Raw genomic sequence first — 23,569 nt, 5'->3', positions numbered from 1 at the left:
TCATGTTGGTGGTATGGCGTGAGAAACTCAAGCTGTTAACACAAAATCCAACTTTCAGATCTGAATGCTGCTGATGAAGCATTTGCTTGTGAAGCAGACATTTAAAAGCTGTAAATGTAGCTAACAGTCTTGCACTATAAAATCACTTTGTAGCAGCAACCTACACAATATATACTGAGAATTGCTTAAATATGTTAAAATATCAATATTGGAGCAGATTACAAGAACTTGCACATGTGTCTAAAGCTTGTGAGGACAATGTGAAATGATCCAGCATATGTCAAACTACTATCTTACCTGCGGCAGATAACAGAGGGGCTGATGTTAGGTTCTGACAGACTAGGTGCACTCTGAGTAGCAGTTAAGACTTTGTGTGGCTTTAAACCTTGCTTGGTGTCAGTATCTGTAGAGTCTGGAAATGACATAGAAGATGTTTTTCCGGTAGGACTTGTAGCAGGTGTTCCTTGAAGAGGTGAATGGCATGGCGAGGTGAGTGGTGAAATATTTGGTGGGATACCTGGCAAGAGAAGAGTCTTGTCAATTAACCGTAAATGGCTGTTGGAGTTCTCTGAGTGCACAGATAGCCCTCTCTTAACACATAGGCAGAAGTATAGCTTCCAAAATGAAAAACAGAGAGAAAACTTTACTTTGAGCCAATCTCGTGGCTGTAACAGAATGATGAAGCTCCATTACTATCAGCTGCTCCCACCTGCTGAAGATCTTGCTCAAAGCATGGAACATATTCTCCCTCTTCAGTAGGATGCATTAACTAGAAGGCATGAAATGAAAAGCATGCATTGGAGATGTCTGTATTGGTATTAGTATGTTCCAGTGTCAGAGGCACCAAACTCCAACAAGCCAGTTCCCAGACTTATCTACAGATTCTCCTTGCTGTACTGTCATCATCTGTACAGTAGGGACAAGAACGGTTGACCCACATTTCCAGCAAATTTGGATTTCTACACGTGAGATTATTATCAATATATAAAAATAATAATAATAAAACAATTCTTTGTGATTATACATTATGTTAATATAAAATATTGAACTTATGGTGCCATTTCTGCATTTCTTCCTGATTCTAGCTTTTATTTGATGCAGTCTGAACTTATTTTCAATTATGTCTTCCTCTCAATGGGAAACTTATAACCATTACCTGCACAACATGGTATTTTACTTCTGAGCCACAATCTAGTAATATTCACATGTGCAAATATTAGCATGAAGTTGTTCGTCCTTTCCTCAATTCTATCTGAGCACCACTCCGAAGGTGAAATGCATCAGTGAACCCAGTGTGTGATATAAAGTGTTGCTGTTTCTTCAAATCTCCCTTACATTTTCTAGTCTCAGGCAAAAAGGTTCCATTACAATAAAGCACAGGGGTGCAAACAGTATCCCTCTTTAAAGGAAATGCATTTAAAAAGGCATACCTCCTGAGCTTGGTTATAAAGTCTGTAGGAACTCAGCCCCAGCTCATTTACCAGATTCATCTCCAGAGCTGAATGATGTAAAGAGCTCTAACTGGTTATATGCTTGAGTTGTGTATGCTATCTAAATGCATTCCAGACACAGTTAACTTAGAATGAGGCCATATGTTGACCTAAGTTTCTGAAATACTAATCTTCCAGGATATCTATAGTTCCAATGCTTTTGCCTGATAGCTTACTGTGATGTGAGGTTAAAATATGATTACTATTGCACATCCATGAGTAATAAATAAACTTTGACAGTTGCTATACCGCAATTTTGAGATATTCAACATTATTTAAGTTTCAGATTACGGAATTTCCTTGGAAAACATGATTCATGCTGCTGTCTTAATTCAGTGATTTCCACTCAGATAATATACTAGTTCTGAGATCAGAGATCTACAGCCTATCGAGCAGTTAAAAAGTTATCAGATGGCCACAACATGGAAATGCAATTAAATTACAGAAATGCTCTGTTCTACAGATACTAATTCAATGAGAAATCTGCTTTCTATCCAACAAAAATATGTTTTAAAAACATTTCTAAGTCTTCTAGTTGAACAAGAGATTGAGTTGGATTATTAACTCTCTTTGAGGTAGAAGCTATCAGGTAATTTTTATGATTGCCACAAAATGCAACAACTTAAAACAAGTTTCAGAATTCATACAATGACTTTCACGGCAACATTTCTAATCAATGCTGGCTTTCTTTTGCTAGTCTGGACTTCTATTTCTTGAACATTTTCCTACCAGGGTAAAAAACCCCAAAAACTAAAACCAAAAACAAACAGAAAAATGTAAACTATTTGATATAATCTGACATTTAAGCATTTATTGCCAAAAGTGAAAGCATGTTTTGCTACCAGAAGGAGTTTTGAATGAAGAGAAAATGACTGACACAAACTTTTTTTTTTAAAGTGTATCCATCTGCAGAAATTTTTAATATTCAGAGTTGAAAAAATAAAACAGTAACTTTGATGCAACGTGAAATTATACTTGAGAGCTTTGCCAAAACAAATACAGCTAGCAGTACTTCAAAATGCTATGCTTCCAAGCATAATTTAAGACACATTTTGTGAATTAATAGGGTTACAAATTTTTCTAGAGCAACTCTGAGCAAGAAGTGTTACATATTGCGAATGGAGCCAATATACAAAAGACTAATTGGTAATAATTACTGCAAATTGAAGCAATTCTTTATTCAGAACACAAAAGCAAATAATAATTAAAAATCCATCATTGTAAACAGTTTAAAGCATCGAAGTATCAATCTTGAGCGTCAAAAATTGCTTGTGATGGAACAGAGCTCTCCTTTACTAGTAGGGAGCTCATGTCTTTGGGCAATCAGATTACTACTAACGCTTTCTGGAAGCAGAACACATGAATGTAAAAGTGACTGATGGGAGTGCTAGGTCTTGTTTTCTCAGTACAAAATATTAACTACGCATTTTCAAGGTAATGTGCTCATCTCTGAAAATCATAAGTCTAAATTGGATTTGTTATGTTCCACAGTAAATCCCTGGATCCGTGGCGCTACATCTCCATTATGTTTAATTTTAAATGTTTTTAATTTGCTGGTTTGCTATTCTTGTAAGATAATATTCTGTTAGTGAATCTTCATTATGGTGTAACACATCTTCTGTACCAAAGGAGATTAAATAGACTTCCCAGTTTGGAAAAGAGATGTGATCTGAAAGAGCTAGATATGCAGAATAATTGCACAGCCATATTTTCAAACTATAAGTTTGGATTCCTTGACTTTTTCAATGCCAGGCCTCAGGCATCTATCAATTTCCACCTGATGTCTGGCTGGTCAGTACCTCTAAACAACATTATCTTAACATTACTCCATGTTCAGAAAAAAAACATGGGGAAATTTAAAAAAAAAAATAAAAAATCTACAAGGACTTCCTTGACAATGAACATAGACAGACCTCTGAGAGAGAATCTTTTTTGTCTTGGATAAGGCTGCAGTAAGAAGGGTCAGCTGCTGCCTGTAACTCCAAATGGCATTATGCAGATCTTGTTTCAGGAAATCTCAGTCAGACAATTTACAGAGACATTTAATTGAACAAATGTTACAGAAAACACGCTCTTCTCAGCCCCACTGTAGTCAAGTGAATTTCATGGATCAAAACACACTTTAGCATAGCACTTGCTTTATCATGTCATGACTAGCCTCTATAAAATCATAAAATCAAAACATTTACAATGGCATCACTGTGAGTTTTAGTTTCTTAAGCCACTGCTTTTCTAAAATAAAGTAAATGAATATATTCGTATTGATGGTAAAATAACAAAATATACAGATTGGGCAGAGAATAAAGGCAGCTGCATTTTCGAGTCACTGAGTTCCCAGGAAGAAATTGAGTGAGTCCAACAAGACCATGGGTAACCACTCACCTTGGCGACCCTGCCTTTTGGCATTCAGGTGGTTGGTAGGAGACATGGCATAAGATGTAGAGAAGGACCTGCTCTTTGTGATTGTCATCAGAAGGGAGCTGTTCCAAGAATCAGTGCTGTGAAATGAGAGAGCAAACAAGCCTTTTTCAACACAGTATAACCTACGTGGAAAATCTGAAGATAACAGAAGACAGAGCAAGAACTTTTTGGTACTGAGATGGCACAAAATCTCTCATGAGGAAAATAACATCTGTCTGATAGCTGGATTAATATTGTGACAAATACTGTATTTAGCAAACATATCTTCAATGAAGACACCCCTGGACATCCTTCAGTGCTCATGCCCATTCACTTTACTCACACAAAGATGTCTTTAGTATATTGTTTTGACAGTTAAAAAGAGGCTTCAAAATTGGCCTCAAATATATTAAATTCATATGGTCTTTAAGTGTAATTGTACAACAAACAGAAGTGTCAGAAATTCTCAGTGTAAATCAAATATCAGTCTCCTTTATATCTCTGCTGTAACTGTGAAGACAGATACCCATTAACACTTTGGGCAATAGAAGAGACTTCAGGAGACCAGAAGAGGCTTAGCAGAGCATTGCATTACTGCTGCTGTTGGTGTGCCTCTACTCTGGGTGGAGCACTTTGTGCTCTGGTAACTAGAGCTGCATCTCAGAAGTAAATCCTACTGACAGATTCTGAACACTGATTTCTGATCCAAGTAAAAAAGGATGTGTATTTTGCAGGGTGTGGCAAAGCAACAACGTTTGTCACCTACACATGAAAGAGGACATTTATCACTTTTTTTCTGAAGGGCATTCATCAAAAGTTAGCTTCTTGCAGTGATGCAGCACTGGCTTTTATTACTAAGACAAAGACTTCTCTGAACAGATCCACAAGGTCTCTCGGTCTCCACACTTCTCAAAGCCTCATGTCCACATTCTTCCCACACCAAGTGATGAGGAGACATACAAGGCAGAAGACTGGCTTTTAAAGCAGCCTAGTCTCAGCCAAACTTGAGGAAAAGAAAAATAGAATCAAAAATGTGTCTTAATTTCACTAACACTTTACTGTGATGGACAAGCAAGCACTGCCTTGTCAATAACATTTGCCAGTTGTCTTAATTGGTTCAAATTTCTGTAATATGTAATGATGCAGAAAGACAGAAACAGGCTCATTTATTTATTTATTTATTTGGTTTGGTATGGAGTGGTGGAGGGTTGTCATTTGGCAGAAAGAATGTAAAACACTGGTCCACCATAAAGAAAAACAACAGAAGGCAAAGAAGTAACTCACAACTCTATTATTTGACTTCTTAAGGAAGATTCACTGGATAGAGATATGACTAAAAGCAGGAAAAGGGAACATGTTTTTCCCCAGATCATTTAAAGCTAAAAGATGACTATGAATTCACTATTTTTGTGACAAAATGATATAGGAATATAAGACTCCTAATCTTAAACAGATATTTAAGGGGGATTTTTGCAAATCTGTGACTATGGAAATCCAGTGCATAGGGAACAAGTTGAAGAGTTTCTTATTGCAGAAACAACCACAGACCAACTGCACTGTCACTCCTTCTCTTCTCCAGTTCATGAAACAATCCCTTTTTTATGATCTTTGGCATGCTTGCTTTTGGTACAGGGGAAGTGGCAGATAATCAGGATTTTCTTTTTCCCCTTCAGTTCAAAATTGTTTTCCTTGAAAGTAAATCTGTACACCTCTGCCAACATTTTTAAAGCTAGACTTACTTATGGCCTTCATTTTTCCCCCTTCTGGAATACGCATTCTTTCTCCTACTGTAAGAGAAGAACTGCAAATAGTAGGCTGGGAGGCTTGACGGAGCTATAATTACACAATTGGCGACACTAAATGCAGGAAGAATTGATAGCCTGCTCAGTTGGCTCATCAAGCACAGTTATATAACAACTGTAGAAAAGGACCAACAATAATATTTAATTGCTGTCCTTATTCCCATCTTAGGATGCTTAAATAGTGTGTGAGAATTTGGGATCAACAGTATAAATCAAATGCACCCTGCAAACCACAGACCGATGACTGGAATAATATTTCCATTTGATTATAGCTTCTTTGTATTTACTTTTACTGAGATACATGGGACTCCTTATAAAGGGAAGTTTGGCTAACCATGTATTTTTGTTGCACCAGACATTCAGTGTACTCTGCAAGCTGCCTTGAGTACCTAGGCTCCCTGTATGATTGAAAGGCTGATAAAAGCAGTGCTCTGGGGCTATATTCAACCAAACTATCCATCTGTGGATGTTGGGCCTTCTCAGGTCCTGTCTTCTTCCTTGCTACTGCCAACAAATTTTGAAATACAGAAGAAACACTCAACTTTTCTAAAACCTCTGCTTTGCAAGAATAAACAGTTCGGTTTTTGTAGTTGTTGTTTTTCATTTTGCTTCCTGGTAATAGGAATAGTTACAGCGTGACTAAAATTGGGAATGACGCTTTCTTGGTAACCTGACTTACTGAGATATGTAGAAGCTGTTCTATCATAGTTTGGAATTATAACTTTTAAATGTTGGATATCATCACACTGAACCAGAGAAATGTTGTCAAAGGTGGGCATAAAAGTGAGATGAAGTAGTATGTAACCTGGATGAAGACGATTCGTGAGGTTTGATGCTGGCACTGCGATCTCTTCTCACTGGGGCTGGCTCCAGTGTGGGTAAACCTGTGGCTGATGTTGTTGTGGTCCACGTGGAGGACACTCGTCTCAGCAGTCCTGGAGGTAAACTTCTCCGTAAGCGCTAGAGAAAAATCAGTTGCTTAGAGTATATACAGGCTTCTGAAAACTTTAAACATGCAGAAGAAAAACATTTTTTTGCATTTAATTCTACCCGGCAGTACCTGGTTAGGCACCTTTGTTCTGAATTTGTACATATAATATGGTGCCTGTCTTCTACTGAACTCAGCAAAGTCTGTCTCTGTCAGTGCTTGGAGGGTATAGGATTTCCTCCCCATTCAAGTTTAAGGGAAGCTATATATTCACAACCCCACAGCCATAAGTGTTCAGCACTTGGAGTTCAGTGGAGACATACAGCATTAATGGTGTTCTTTGGAAATGTTAATCTTATACAATATGGCCAAAGGCACTTAAACAAGTCATCAGGGCTATAAAAATGACTGAGGGATTGGGGAACCTGCCATAAAACAACAGGCTGAGAGAGCCATGATTGTTCAGTCTGGAGAAGTCTCAAAGGGAGATCCTATCAATGTGAATAAATGCATGAATGCAAGAAGAGGGAGGATGATGGATCAGCTTTTTGAAGTGGCATCCAGATACAAGAGACAGTGGGCACAAATGGAAATAAGAAATTTCATTCAAATGAAAAAAGAACCAAACAAATAAATAAATACAGTGCAGGTGATCAAATACTAGAAATGGTTCCCAGAGGAGTTGTAGAATCTGCAATTATGGAGATCTAAAAGACTCAACCGGAAAATCCTTCTGAAAAGCTTTGTGAGAGTATCATCCTTTACATAAGATTTTTCTTGACCACCTTGCATTTGTCTTTCACCTGACTCTTCTCTAAAATGACATGATTCATTTTTCCAAACTTCTGTATTGTAGTCACTGATAATAAGAGATGACAACAGAGAGCCTCTGCAGTGGGTACTACCACAATTTTGTACGATGTTTCTCTCATAGTTATACCATAGTTTTTATAGTTAAGAACTAAAATATGTCTCTGTGATAAAGAATTTTGACTTTGCCAGAGGGTTGAGAAAGTTAAGATGGAAGATATTCTTAGGTCTGAAGCTCAAGCACACACACAAATATGTTAACCATGTTAACTTCTTACCCCAAATACTCTGTGTCAGATGCTTAAGGTAAAGACTCTAAATCTATATTTAGACACATAAATAAATGACTGCAAACTATTAGTTTTATGAACCATGATTCATTCAGGTCAGTGATTTCTTCAGTCAAATTACTCCTCTGTAACATTAACTTATTTCTTCATCCTTCATTTCTCTGCTCCACACTAGGTACTATGCAACTACAAACTCTAATCTGTTCACTGTGTCTGCTCATGTGATGGCAGTGTTCTTCCACGTAATCTTTCCTCTAAGAGTTTAGAGTACAGTCATTGCACATACATGCACTAAACTTAACTAGAACACGTGCTTCAAGACCTGCAAACACCCATTCCATATATGCAGCTGTTACACTGGCAAGCAGGATATTAACTATCATAATACTAAAATAAATTAAAAAGAATCACAAGTGTTGCAGCTCAAATTCCAGAAACTTCTAGAACAAATGCTGGCTGTGTCATTTCAACTGTTAAAAGTTAAAAGCATTCACTAGGCAATATACTCTGTCTATATTTAATTTTACAAGTGAGATTGCATGGCAAAAGTATTTTGGTTTGGCTTTGAAAGTGAAATGCAGTCTTTGCAGGACAGCTAATGAGAAACGAGCATACAATTCATAGTACTTCAAAGCTGATCTGTTTTTTCTAGCTGCTAACTTCCTAAACATCGACAGTTAACAGTGATTACATCCCCGTTGAATTCCCAAGCATTCATAAAGCCATCTGTCAAGGCAGTAATATATTTTTCTGGTCACCCCACATGCAGTGTCAAAAATCTTTGGAGTGGGAGGGTAAACTCTTTGTGAGTACTAATGAGTCAGACTTGTGAGTCTGGCTGCTGGAAGGCTATTGCATGCCCTACTCCTGATCATTTCTTCTCTCTTAAGATTCATCACAGAAACATGTGAATCTACGTGAATTTTTTGTGTAAAAAATCATCTTCTAAAGATGCCTGAACAAAGGTTTAGCTGGCCATGTGTTGTAGGATATGCAGCGATTGTTTTACTGTGAAATAAGCAGTCTATTTAATTTTCTTTTTATAAAAAACTACGATTAATACAAAAAATGGCAATCTGAATCAAACAATGAAAAAGCCCAGTGAGATCTCCCACTAGCATAGTGCTGCTCCTTAGGGGAGAGCCAAGTCATAAGATGACAGATGGAGTTACCGTCCAGTACTCACCTTGGGAATAGCTAGTTTTTCTCCCTTCTCTGGACATTCCTCTGAGTCAGAGCATGTGTAATTCTCACTGAAGGAGACCAAAGGGTTCACCCTTGGCTTGTGGATGGCCTGGAAGGTTAACTGTGTATTAAGAAGGTTGCTCACTGTTCTCAGCGAAGTACACACATTGGGAGGCAGTGAAGGATCTGCCAGAAGGTCCGTAATGAGCCCATGCGCTTCTCCCATGACTGCAATATCCACTGTGATACTGGTACCAGAGGACTGAAGAAGAGAAGAGATAAGAAGTACAGGTAAGAGAACAGAAGTTTGCAACCTCTTGGAGCAGTATCTGAGGCAATGGTGAATTTTCTCAGCAACATCTGTTAAAGCAGTTATCAACAGAATGGAAAAATAATAACATAAAATAATTATTTAGATAAGGAGAATTGTGCTGAGTAGATTGAGCATCATGCATAACGCTCAGAGTATGCAAAGAGTTCAGAAATTCATTATATCTAATTTCTTGGCTTTTGGCATCTGCAGTTGACTTAATCCATTTGAATGAATTGTTCAGGCTTCCCTACAGAGACACATTCAATGGCTTAGGGGTTATTTGGTCAAATAAATTTCATTGCATAGTTTAGGATGGGAAGAGTCCCTCTTGCGCAATGCCTTTCTTCTGTTCACAGAGGGATCTGGGACAACTAATTTATGATCAGTACTTATACTTAGGTGAATCAAATGAATCCTAAGTATATATTGAGATTTTTAAAATATTGCCATGGTGTTAAAATACAGCATTCTGGTGCAGTGGTAACAACTTTCAACTTTAAGCAACACTGCAGTTAAATCAAAAGCAAAATAGAGAGAAAAACAAAGTGGATTTCTCAGTCCTTATTTTATTAAAAAAGATGCGATGAGAATGATTACAGTTTTGCATGACCAGTTCAAGCAGTCCTTGCTTTCCCTGAGGTTTGAAATTTATCCCTATTTTACAGGTATCATTTAAAAAGAATTATTAATTGAAGTGATGCATAGGCAGAAATAACACCAAGAAGCAGTCCGTATCACTCGCAAATCTTGTACATTTTTCTCAGTATATGTAGATAATGTTCCACATATTATGCATTTCAGACTAACTGTGGCCCAGGCAAATCCCCTTCGTACACAGCCAGGTGCACAGGGAATCTAACAGCTGGAACACTGGGCTTCCAGTGAATGCACGGGAAGATTGATCTGTGAATGCATTTTTTAACTTCCCCAGGATTTCCCAACATTCACTGGCTCTGATTACCATCTGTCCTGAAACCCAGGAGTGCAATATATTGTGGCTAAAAGAAACAACCCATTACCAAAAGCACAATATGTGTCATATCTTGTGAAATGACAACTATATGATACAATTGCAAAAGACTGAAGATCTTTGAAGTGTGCTGAGAGAGAGAGACTGGATGTGTGCAGAAGCAGCAGGCACACCTGTCAGCGCTGAACTTTGAATACAGCAGTGACATTTCAGCCACAATAGGCGGTGTTCTATCAGTTGTCATAAAATCTAATTGGAGTCACTGATTCAAGACACTCCAAGACTGAACATCTTCTGAAATATAAACTCAATCCTATTTTTCATTTTTATTTATTTATTTATTTACTTTGGTGTATATCTTAATGAAATCTGAATTCCAAATGAGGAAGAAATGTCTGTGAAAAGAGCATATGGGTTTCCTGGAGTGTCGGGTATGTAGCATGGAGAACTAGGCAGACTGCTTAGCAGGAGAGCCAGGAATGACTCACCAGTGACATCATTTATACTTCAAAATACACCAAAGGACAGCAAAACAGAGCTTGACGCTGCTTCAAGCTCACAAAGGGCCTTACAAGTACCTGAAGAAAGTGCTATTTTAGCTAAGCAGAGCTCAGCATCTCCTTTCTGCTTTCCCATTTGCATAGTGTGGCTATCAGGTCCCAGCAATAGCTGTTTTACTCTGCTGCTCCTCTCCTCACGTCCTACTACTTGCTCACACAAAGCCAAGCCACAGGATCAGAAGATGGCACTCCGTGCTCATCACACTGTCATGCAACTAGAAGATCAGCCTATTTTTCCCATACTTCTGGTTTATTTCATCTGGTATCACGACTAAGCATTTGATACACTGCATGTTATTTCATCTTACTGAAAAAAAATTAATTGCTGAAGTTAATTTAGCAATTGTCTTCATTGCTTAACCTCTCAGTGTTCCAAACTGATTATTCTGGCCAATGCTAAAGAAAATTCTTAAATTAAAGACAAGGTTTTGGATAGGAGGAATTAATTATCTATCTTTGCCTCTGCCATGGAAAATAGACCAAGGGGGAGTGAGGGAGAATATCTAATTCAGAGCACGATAAAAGCCTCATACTTTCGGCAAAACTGCATAATCTACAGTTGGAAATTCTATTAAGCCTGGAGCCTGGAGTTGTTGCCTGCCGATTATAGAGACAGAAATTAATACTTCAACAAAGTAAACAAGTCTGACTCAGCAGGCCATAGGCAGGCGCCCAGATTTTGTGCAGCAGTACTAATATTTTGCAAAGCAGCCAGCATTGTTCTCCGTGATTAGAACCAAGCGGGGTGAGGGAGAGCTCTTCTCAGTGATGTATTTCTGCCATACGGCCTCTGATATGCATGGAGGCTGTGAATCTGCAACCTACCATGTTCCTGCCCAACTGTAGGGCTGGACTTCACTGAGTTCTATGACGGGTTAGACCCTCAAACAGGGATGCAGCACTCTGGGTCTCATCCTGCCCCTCAACTGTGCCATCACCTCTCTGCCCATAGCCTACATCCCCACCAGGGGAGAATGGGGAATGTAAGTGATTTCCTCTTTGCGAGTTTGCACTTGACACCACTCGATACAGTATGGGTAATACCACCTCATGTGAGACCCTATGAGCTCTTCATAAAGCATTGTATCAGTACCTTCTTGTATTTTTGGCCCAAAAAGTACTACCTGCAGATCAGACACTTTCAATTGGTACCTCACATGAAGGCTATGTGGCTTTCGACCCTGCTCAGGTGATGAACAACCCTGACTGTGTTCCACACATGTATGGACCTACCACGAGACATATATCCACATAACATGGATATAAATAGCAAATCACAGCCAGAGTCACCACAAAACACTAGAAGTTACCACTATCTGCAGTGTGACATATGGCACATATGTCACATATATATGGCGTATCTGTGACAGAATACACTTCATGCAGTATTTCAAAGATCACTCTACTGTAGTGAGCTACTTTAAAGTGCAACATATTCCATATCTATACAGTTTGCAGGCTGTAATTTAATTGCACTGAACCTGGATACAGGAAAACACTTTTCCGCAGTTTGAAGATTTGCTCAATTTCAGAACATATTATATTATCAAATACTCTAAATTGATAAAATTACAAATATTTAAACTATTATTTTCTCGAAGCAGTTTGAATTTGAATGCATGAAACATATTAACATACTGTATTTTAAGCACTATGCTGTAGTTATAAAAGTACTATAAAACAGTAAATAGATGGCTGCAAATGATTTTTAAACCCTTACTGAGAACATAAATTGAGTTTCCTTGAAGGATAGGGAAACACTGATTTTTTTTTTACAAAATACACGTGGTGATATGTTTTAGGCAAGACAGTAAATTGCTGAAAATTTTATATTGGTGTCATAGGATATATGCATACACACAAGCAAATACACATACACAGCCTTTTTCTTAGGGTAAACGTGCGTACAAAATCCATGCTTAGCTTAAGTTTGTTATGTACTTTTCTACATTCTTCATAACCTCTGCATGAACTGATCTGGATTCTGCCCAAACCACTTTGCTCATCTAAACCTGAAGGCCGGATACTTGGGAACAGAGGCATGAATAACATGTCTGCAATCAACATAAACAAACAAATCTCTAACTTGATAATAATAATTAAAAACAAAACCAAACCACAACCAAGAAACACATCAAACCAAAAGGAGAGCAAAAAGCAGGTAAGCCAAAGGGAATTTTAATTTTGCACTGGTCCATTTTCATATATATGTCTATGCTAACAACTGTGAATGCAGTTTCCTCCCATAATTTTTGAAGAAGTCTACCTTACTGCTCATTTGTGACTTATTCCTATTGCTGATTTAAGAAATACCACATGGTGACTAAAACCAAAGCGTTTTAGGGCAAGAGAACAAGAAACTCAACAGACTACAAAGGCTGTGGACCGGAGGCAGATATTGATAAGACAATGGAGAATGGTTTTAAATTAAAAGATGAGATTCAGATTAGATGTTAGGAGGAAATTCTTTACCCAGAGGGCAGTGAGGCCCTGGCACAGCTGCCTAGAGAAGCTGTGGATGCCTCATTCCTGGAGGCAGGTTGGATGTGGCCCAGGGCAGCCTGAGCTGTTTGGGGGCAGCCTGAGCTGTTGGGGGTCAGCCCTGCCCACAACAGTGGGTTTGAGGATGAGGGGGCTTTAAGGTTCCTTTCAAACCAAACCATTCTATGATTCAATGACTCTATGAAATAAAACCAAAATCCTCTCCTCCCTCCTACTCTCACTCTCCCTTTATTTTCCCTGTTTTTAAATTGGCAATCAGGTGTCTGCTTGAGTCTGTGATACCACTTGCAATGCCTAACCAGGACCAAATCCACTTCTTGACTTTCTGGGGTCTTCGTTTCACATATAAAAGAAAGGGTTTCTTCCCTTAAATTCAAATGAAAACAAAACAAAACATGGGCAGATATCATAGTAGGAAGCATTGTGCAGTAGCGACACATCTGCACAGTTCCTAGCACCCACAGCAATCATCCAGGTTGGCATGGCTGGGAGCTTACGGGGAACTTTGACCTTCTAGGAACAGTCTTAAATATAATCTGAATACAACGTTCTGCTAAACTGTAATGATCACTTCAAATATTTAGACTGGAATATTATATTTGGGATTCTGTAACACAGATGGAACTAAAACTTTCAACCTTCTGTAGGCTTTGCTTGCTTTACATTTTACAAAATCCCATTTGTTTTCTTCTACTAAATTGAATTATGCATAAAAATCTGACAATATCTTCTTATCTACTAAGAAATATAAAATGATTTATGAAGAAGACATTTAGGAAAATAATAATAACAAATTATTTTATCCATAATATCTGGTGAATAAACTTAGTTTATGAAATGATCCTGGTTATGAAGCAGTTGACCCTACCTATGAAGCAGATTTCATACCCCCTAATAAATGCCCTGTTGCCTCCTCCTTCCCTCAGTTGGAGTTCTGCACATGATTTCCATGAAGTTGGATTCATTCGGATCAACTAAATAACACCACTCTCTCTCCACCTCAAGACTACACAAACATGACCATACAAAACAATCAAAACATAGTAACATTATCATAAAAAACAAGGACAAAGAAAAAAAAGTTATCAATCAGAAACTAGAAATCATTTCACATAATCTCACATTTAAAAAATAAAATACTAATTTGCTGGGGCTTGCAGAAGAAAAAGCCATGAAGTGTGGCCTTTCACCACATTACACTCAAGAGCACTCTGTAAGTGAAAGAATGGGGGAGGCAGGAGGAGAAAAAGGGAAAGAGCAGCATCCAGCATATCTTCAATCTTCACACAATTACAAGCAACAGTAAATCACAATGCGATGTAGTTTCCAAGTCACATCATGAACACTCAAGCCAAGCTGTCTGGAAACAAAATTAAAAGCAAATATAATTCTCCATTATTTTAATGTCCACAGAGCGATTTGAGGAGTAAACATGAATTGGCTTCTATGGAAATAATGAATCATTTTAAAGGCGCCACAAACTTAACTACTCCACCTTTCAGTGGATGACTAAGGAGAAAAGAAAAGCATGCGGACAGTCCTGTGACATTCCACTTTTCTGCGCTTAAGGTTGCAGAACTGACTCTTACCCAGACTTTCTATTTTTATTTTATTCTTAGCTTGTCCAAATTCAAGATTTGGGGTTTTCTCTTCAGAAGTAGGAAGTTTCTGAGGACTTTTACTCCACCTTAATGAAGCACAGCAGTTCCACTTCTCTCTGGAGGTGGATAAACTTTGTCATATTCTTTGGTGGGACTAAATATTGAACCCTCCTTTTGTCTCAGCACACCAATCAGATAAAACCTTTCCCAATCACCAACATAACCACTGGTTTTGCTGTTGATGCTTGAAAGCATCCAGAAGCACATAACCACAAAACCAGGAGTAGTTTTCCAAAGAGATGGTCTAATAAAATGGTTCTCACTAAAGAGTTGTATTGGCCCCTTCAGCACTTGCAGCGCCAACACGCTATTGCTTGACAACAGTCCTATAGCTGCACAGCCAGCAGGAGGTAGGCAGGCTGGGGGCCATGGGCACTGCAGCAAGCAGGCTTCCAGTTTTCTCCGCTATAATGTCTCTCTGCATGAACCTTCCTGTCATCTATTACTACAAGGCCACTAATTAGTGTCTCATTCTATGTCCCATCATCTCTGATGCTTCTCCCCATCTATCCAGCACGCTTCAAGCCATCAGAAGCATTATCACATAAGCATTAATTGTTCAATCTGCTAGCTTTATGTTCTTGTTGCACTAGTTTTTGTTTTTTTTTATGTTTTAATAATTTTTAAGTTGTTGGTTTGTTTTTTTTTTCCTTTAAATATACTTTAACTGTACTATATATTTTATATATACATAACCCAGGACATCTTCTCTTCACTCAATACGGCTCAGGCAAGCCAAAAGGTTGGACACTTATATTATAACCCTACTTTCTTCAGAAAAATCAGGGTGAAAGCAACACCATTTTTAATGTTTCTAAAGTTTAAACTATTCGGATTAATCACAACATTGCAAAGACTTGGAATCTTTCAGAAAAAGACATGGTTTAAGGAGGAAATGCTTTGTTTTCATACAAGAACTGTGGAATGCATCTTACCATTTAAAGTAAATCTCATTGGGCTGCAAGCACCATCCCCAAATCCTGCACCCCTACCTTAGGTGACAGCACTCAAAAAGCTCATAGCTACAGCTGACTAAACTTCTATTACAGGACATTACAGTTTGTGATACCTTTGTCAGCCAAAAAGCTCAGACTGAACTGGCCCACATCAGGTATTTGCTTGGGGTGGATAATTTCAACATTTGAGAAAAATTGTTCAGACGTTTATGAGAACACTGTTGGAGTGCTTATTCATGCTAAGAATTCTTAGTAAACCGACACCGTTTAATCCATGGCAGTCATGGTGTGTGCAGTATGGCACTTCACTTTCCCTGGGAAAAACCAAAACCAGAGCTGGTCTTGCATGAAGTCTGTGGTGTGCCCAAAACCAAGTGTGGGCTGCCACCCACCGGATCAGCCTGCCCAGGGCCCCATGCAACCTGGCCTTGAATGCTTCAAGGGATGGGGCATCCATAGCTTCTCTGGGCAGCTGTGCCAGCACCTCATTTCTCTCTGTGTGAAAAATTTCCTTGTAATATCTAATCTAAGTTTCCCCTCTTTTAGTTTTAAACCATACCCATTGTTCTATCACTATCAGACTGTGTAAAAAGTCAGTCTCCTTCCTGTTTATAAGCTCCCTTTAATTACCAGAAAGCCTGTGTGGTCTCCTCTGTGACTTCTGTTTACCAGGCTGAACAAGCTCAGCTCCCTCAGCCCTTCTTCGAAGGTGCTCCAGTGCTCTGATCATCCTCATGGCCTTCTCTGAACAAAATATTCCACCCTTTTACTGAGGGATGAAGTCATAGTAATTGTTATCACTGCAGTGATTACTCCTCTCTTCAGAGCTCAGGATTGTGTGAGCATCTCACTTGATGGCCCACAGCTGCTCAGACGGAAGTCTATCTCAGAGCTTTAGCAGGGATATCAGCATTAAAGGAACAATAAGCAGGATAGCTTCTTGCATATAATAGGCAACTTGAGATTATGAATACTCAGGAGAACTTAAAAAAAAAAAAAAAATAGAAAAAGAGAATTACTTTTAGTACCTCACTGCAGTAGTTGGAAACCAAACGAAGTCCCTCCAGAAAATCATCTCAAGGAGTGAGGTGTTAAGTTTTGGTAAGATTTGTGCCTTAAGAGTAGGAAAGTCTGCACCTAAATGGATTTGAGTACTGGCTGTAATCTAATGCCAGTGAAGAATTCCCCACTGTTTACATTTGATGGAAGACAAATCCAGTTTATTAACTTCACCGGTACTGATGTAGTTTTCCATATTCCCTTCTGCCATATCTCCCCCTAGAAATCATAGGGAAAAGGGACAGGGGGTTATACCCAGAGCATAGGGTTGTGGTGGCATGGCAGGACACTAGAATGTTGTGGGATGAGCTGGAAACATCTAGGCCTTGAGGTCCATGGGAAGCCCCAGTTCAAATGAAGGTAGCTGGACTTTTGTCATCTTTCTGCATATAGCATCATGCAAGAAGGATTCAGGGAGAGAAACTCCTGGTTGTTGGTGACAGCACAGAGCAAACTTCTGGCTAATACTGCTGGTTGCAGCTCAGAAATCTTGTGGAAACACTGGGACTGGTGCTTGGTGCTCCCAGCAGAGGCACAGCGACTCAGTCATCCAGTTCCCAGAGACTTTCTGTGTGATTTGGCTGCTTTAAAGACCTTCAGCTATCATGACTATCCCAGACTGAAAAACTATTTGATGATGTAGAGCAAATCACAGAGACAGTCAGGTTTTATAATGTATAAAGTAGACAACACTCCAGCAAAACTCAGGATTTTAAAAATTAGTACTTTTCTTTAAGACACATCAACTGAAAAAAAACCTGAATGCTAAACGGGGCTCAAATCTGCTTTGAATAACACAGACTGAGGAGTGCATTTTTGTACTGCAGAGACTGTCCTCAATTGTCTTACATTATTGTTCTTCAATTTGTACATCAGATGGTCACAAATTGGTAGCTTGAAGCTGTTTGCATTCATGCAAAGAAAACAGTGACAACGGTCTTGAGTCTCAACTTGAGACACAGCAATAGCAGCTGGGGCCCAGCAGGAGCAGCATGCTAGGTGCACACATTGCAGAGGATGTGCCACCAATTAATACCTGGTGATTGTTCCTGTTTGAGCTTACAGCTTCAACAACCCAACTGTGACTGCCTAGCACAGGAAGTTATTTTGATTCTATGGTGAACTGAAACATAGCAGCCAACTACCCAGCATGAGTTTAAAAAAGATCCATTGAAAGCAATAATCACCATTCTGCCTCCTGCAAACTAACTAATCCTCCCACATTTCCAACTTGACAGTGTCAGCTACACTAGAAGAAAGTCACAGGAGCTGTATCCTCCTGCATTTTCTCCCTTTCAAAATATGTCAGCCTTTTTCAGGATGCAGCTTGGGAACTGACATCGCAACTAGCAGCAAGTTGTAGAAATACACACGAAGACTGCCCCAAGTAAAAAATTACACCCATCTCAGCCCATCACCACGAATTGTTTAACGGGACTTAAAGGAACAGCATTATTAAATATTACTCTACCATAATGCATATAAACAGAGCTTCCAAATGAAGAAGAAAAGAGAAAGTATTGCTGCTGAGAGCATAAAATGTGTATATGAAAACCAGAGGTGTTTAAAGAGCTGTTCACTAAGTGTTGAAAATCAGAGTAAGAAAAGAATTGGAATCTAGAATATAATCATCACTGAAGTCACAAATAAAGTGTCTTTAAACTTCAGACTGCTCTTACTGAAACTATGGCAGGGATTTGAAAATCACAGCAAGAGCCAGATGCTTTGCATGTGCTGAAGGAACAAGGGCAGAAGATCTCATGAACCTCTCCATGCGATCAGAACACTAATGGTCGTTAGTGGCTGTTTGTTTAGAATCAGCTTTCACCTTAGCCAAAGGAGGCTGTAAAAGACAAATCTTGTTATAAAAATCAAGTGATTGTCTCACTGCAATTAAATTGGTCAAATTTTACCACTATTTTCTTATTTTCTTCTCTATGAGACCTTGCATTTTGCATTACTTTTGTTCTCCTGATTTAGAGTGATCATACTAATATCATTTAATAACCATCTCATATTACAGATGCCTCCTCCCCCTTCTCATGACTTTATTTCACTAATGAATTCCTCTGTGAAAAGAATTAATCATTTTTCTTTAAGACTCGGCTTCAAATTCTTACACTATGACTCATTCAAGAAAAGCAATTTTAGCCTTAGGGACTTCCAGCCTCCAAATCCTTCATCATCAGCACTGCAGAGCTATGATTTCTCTAATTTATAAGCTACTTCAGTGTCTGAAGCCAGGAACTGCTAGTGGCACACCAAGCACTCACTGTATGTGAAAATCACCCACCTCTCCTAGGTGATATATGAGCAGATACTTCAATGAAGAACAGAGTAGAGAGAAACAGTAATTCATGTACAAGTAAAACAAGACACTATTCTCTACATGTCTTCTGTGATGCTGAAATGATTTTCTTTGCTTAGCACAGATCTAAGCTGACAGACCAGCAAGCCCTGAGGACTGCTTCCAACCTAATTCAGTCTTGGCCTGCAAGGATCTATGTAAAGACACACTAGGTTAGCTTATACTATAGGCTTATTTTTCTTTTGTTGCCATAAATGAGAAAAAACTATTTCCCTGTTGAGATATAAGGTACAGTTGATCACATTAAGAGGTCATTGGCTGCATAAGATGACCATTTTCAGTCTACAACTACTGTACAATGTGTGAATCAGACTCTAAGGGCCATATGATTTTGTTAGAAATCTCAGCCATCACTAATTTCTTTCTTGAATCTGGTGACTGATTAGTACTGGGTAACTGCACGGTTTTTGTCTAAGGAAAGGCCTCTTTTCAGCTTATGGCTCTTGGGTTGTGAGCAGCTTTTGACTTGTATTTCAGGAAGAAAATGAAGAAAATGTAGATAATAATCCTAGTTATGATATGACAATTGCATCTCAGTTCTAATTAGAGACTAATCCAGTCTGCACTTCTGCAACATGAGCATCTTGCCATATCAATCTCTGGCCACCTGGCTGGAGATCTGTGCTTTTTGATGAGGGCCAAAACACCTCTGTGCTTTTGGAAAGCTTGGATTCAAATTTAAGTCTAAATCCAGCAGCTCAGCTTCTCATTTACAAAAGACATCAGAGCCACAAAGAACAAAAAACAGGCAGATCATGAAGCACTGTTGCTTATGCTGGCAGTCCATCCAAATAATGATTTCCATTTCTGCAGTGACTTATGTTTTCAGCTTGGATGTAGGTATTAAGAGAAAAAAAAATGAACTGCAGCTTATACATATTTATATAAAACACTAAACACACTTGTGAAGCTCTAATTTCAGTGGCTCACCTAAATATACAGGAAGAAATGAATAAAGATATGTCAGTGAGAGCAAAAGAAGCCCTTATGATTTCTGAACAAAATAGGTAGACTGAATTTGGTGGGACAAGACAACCCACTGAAACTCCATCATGGGACTCCTACTGAGCTATCACAAGAGAAAGAGTGAAATCACATTTAAAGAAAAAAATTGATCAGTCTCTGCTTAAGTCATTGCTTCTCTCTTAGTACAACTGACAGACACACTACTTTTATCTTTTACAGTTACGGGTTCAAAGTGCTCCTGCTGCTGACCACTAAGAAACAGGAGCAGCTGCAGTGAAGCTGGAAGATAGATGTCAAGTCCTACATGACCACAGAGTTAACTTAAAAGAAATAGCACTGTGCGATGGGTAAGTCATTTGCAGCACTGACATCTACCACTTGTCAGGCAAATAGTAAGGTATCCATGCCTGTGTGCATGCACATGCATACAGAACTGCACATTTTAGAGTATGCAGACTCTGCCACCACCAAGCACATCAGTTCTGGCTACAAGCTGAAGCTGAGGGCAGGAAGAATAAGGGGAGTGTAGAAACATACATAAATGTAGGGGAGGACTTAGAAGTATGGAGAATACATGAAGAAAGCCAGGGTTTTTGGAGAAAAGGATGATGTATTGCTAAGTTGAAATCAAAGAGGAGGACACAAAGAGGGCCGCTTTCAAAACAGCTGGACATAGTGCCTTAAAACCACACAGAAATTCTTGATTCCTGGCAGACAGGTTAATAGACTGCTCTGAAAGGGAGGTACAACAAAGCAGGATCAACACAGAAATTTCTCCTTGAACATCGAAAATCAACCTCTTGAAAAGAAACATCAGTAGCAAGTCCTGGTACAACTCGAGAGGAATCCAGGGGACATATTACTGAATTGTTAAATGATAGCACTTCATTTTCAATCAAATAAATTTGCCAGGGGTGTCTTTCACTGAGAACAATAATGTCTTCACAAACAAGAAACTGGGCTTCAAAACAGGCAGTTCAGATCCTTGCTTTATTGACAACTTTATTGCCAATATTATGTACCATAAAAGAAAGTTGTTGCTTTGGGAATTTCCAGCAACTTGAAATGACTTGTTTTGGCTTTGTTTCAGTAATTTTAAGGCATTCTGATTTAAGTATAGGACTAAGATGTCATTTCAACTTTGCAAAATATAAGAAGGCAGAAAATGACAAAACAATGCTGAAAACAAACTTATTTTTCCTTTTCTTTTTTCTTTCTTTTTTTTTCAACATCATTTTTCTGCAGAGCCTCAGTGTGTCTCTCACAGTCAGAGGCTCTTTGTTGACTTAAGTGGGACTAATCCATAATGGATTAGACCTTGAAGATGACTTCAGAATTCAGGTTTGCTAAGAGTAGTGACCTAACGTGAGGTATTTCAGTTAAGTCTCCCTCCACAGTCAGTTTAACTATGGAGGTGACTCAGAACAACAAACACGTAAGACCACTTTAATCACAAGGGAACACTTGAGTTCGTACCACTGACCTTGTGGAAGAGTCGTGTACATCCCTCACTTCATTGCTTTATGTCAACATCTTTGCTAACATGTTGAAACAGACCACAAGCAAAACTGTTTGCCATACGGTACTCTGACAAAGCTGATGAAGTACATCGGTTCAGCCTTCCTTCATCTACATTATCTCCCCAGCTGCTTCAATCCAGTGTTTCCATTGGCCCCAGGCACCCTGTTTATCCTATTAAAGCAGAAATACATACGTATCTACACATACTGAACAAGTCTCTCTGAATACACTCTTCTGCTTCTGAATTCCTCTTCTGCTTCTAATGCATATGGGGAGATTTTCAGGAATAACATACGAAAGTAATGTTCTCCAGAGGAAAAAGAGTTCAGTTAATTATTTTCTTCTTTTAAAAGGGTGAATTCCCAGCAAAATATGAGTTCCTATAATTCTTAGCAATGAACAGGAAACATCTATTGGTGATGCTCACACTGTGCAGGTTGCTGTTAACATGAAGCCTGCACACAAACTGAGTACAAATTTTCTGGTATCCATTTCATCTTTCATTGCAAGTAAGAACTGCTGTAGAGACCAAAGCTGAATTCTGATATTACAGTTAGATGAAATTTGGCTAACCAAAATAAATGTGCACAAAACTTTATTCACTTGCTCTTTCTATCTTCTTTGACAGGTCAAAGAAAAAGATTGGATTTCTATCAGAAAAATAAAGGTGGCACACAAAGGGAACAAAATGAGGCTCTACTTCATTTTGCTTTTCAGGAAAGATGCTTTCAATTAGGATTTCTCTGACATAATAGAAATATGCCTATAAGCCATAACTAATTGCCTAATGATCCAATTCTATAGGAAGTAAGATACCTCAAACTTAAACATGTTAATAGCTTAGTTTAAATGAGGGCGAGGGAAATTAATTGGAAAGAAAGGAATTAACATTTAGTTGGCCTTTTTTAAGCAGAGAAGAAAATGCAAATCAAAAGCCATCTCTAAAGACTAGCTAACCCTTTGTGTATAGAGAGAACCAGATGAGCCTGTGCCAGTTAAAAACAAACAGACAAGTTACAAACAGGACTTTATGTTTAACTCCAAAGCGTGATTTGTGTGGATTTAGGTGTACTTAGTAACCAGGCAAAAAAAGATAAGAATCACATTCTGACTCAGTGTATGATTTAGGGGTTTCAGCTCTGCTTTAACTTCTTGCTTGTGTGATCTGCTTAAATGAAAACCAATTAAAAGCTCTTTTGCCAAGCACACAGAATAAATTATTTCAAACAAAGCCCATCCACCAACATACTTCTACTACACACACAGTGACTATTTTTGCTTGTAAAATGACGTTCATTTTGCTCTGCATAAACTATTTATGAATTCACTTTCACCACAGCACGATGTTTCCTTTGCACTGACAGCAGTGGAGATGGGAGCTCCCAGTGGGATAGAACAGAGAAACAACATGGGTCAACTCTCCCTGATGGCCTGCTTGTGTCCCATAGGATCAGCAGCACAAAGACAGAGGAGAGGGCAAGAGTCAGGGCTACGAGGCATGAGTGTGAGCACATCCAGCTGCTGGCATGAAAAGCACAGCTGGAAAAGGAGATACATCTCAGGGAAGACAGGGAGAGCAGTGCAAAACAACTGGCTGAAATACAGCTAAAGCAAATACTTCCATTTGTAAGCACACTACCCGGATTACTCATGCTAGCTTCAAGAGAGTCAGTGCTTCAGAAGAGGCTGTAGTACAACAAAAGCAGCGTAGCAAAGTAGAACTTTTAACACAGCCTTGTAGGACTGTGCAGTTTTAGGGGTGGAAAAGCCTTTCCCAGGGATCACCAG

General features: G+C 38.8%; 1 protein-coding gene and 1 long non-coding RNA gene across 2 annotated transcripts in view; one reads left to right on the top strand and one right to left on the bottom strand.

The window, feature by feature from the left end:
* Positions 1-23,569, bottom strand: part of PDE3A (phosphodiesterase 3A) — an 83,518-nt gene that overhangs the window by 25,208 nt on the left and 34,741 nt on the right. The window contains exons 2-5 of the mRNA XM_015868474.2: positions 8,907-9,167; positions 6,498-6,652; positions 3,873-3,988; positions 298-517 (exon numbers count right to left, since the gene is read on the bottom strand). Of these exons, the coding sequence (XP_015723960.1) occupies positions 298-517; positions 3,873-3,988; positions 6,498-6,652; positions 8,907-9,167 (752 nt within the window). The remainder of the gene's footprint in view (positions 1-297; positions 518-3,872; positions 3,989-6,497; positions 6,653-8,906; positions 9,168-23,569) is intronic.
* LOC116653700 lies at positions 20,226-22,986 on the top strand. The gene is made up of 2 exons (XR_004308077.1): positions 20,226-20,607; positions 22,410-22,986. It is a non-coding gene; the product is annotated as an uncharacterized LOC116653700 (long non-coding RNA).

Source organism: Coturnix japonica, chromosome 1 (genome assembly GCF_001577835.2).
Source record: "Coturnix japonica isolate 7356 chromosome 1, Coturnix japonica 2.1, whole genome shotgun sequence".
NCBI lineage: Eukaryota > Metazoa > Chordata > Aves > Galliformes > Phasianidae > Coturnix > Coturnix japonica.
This window is presented reverse-complemented; position numbering and strand designations above follow the sequence as displayed.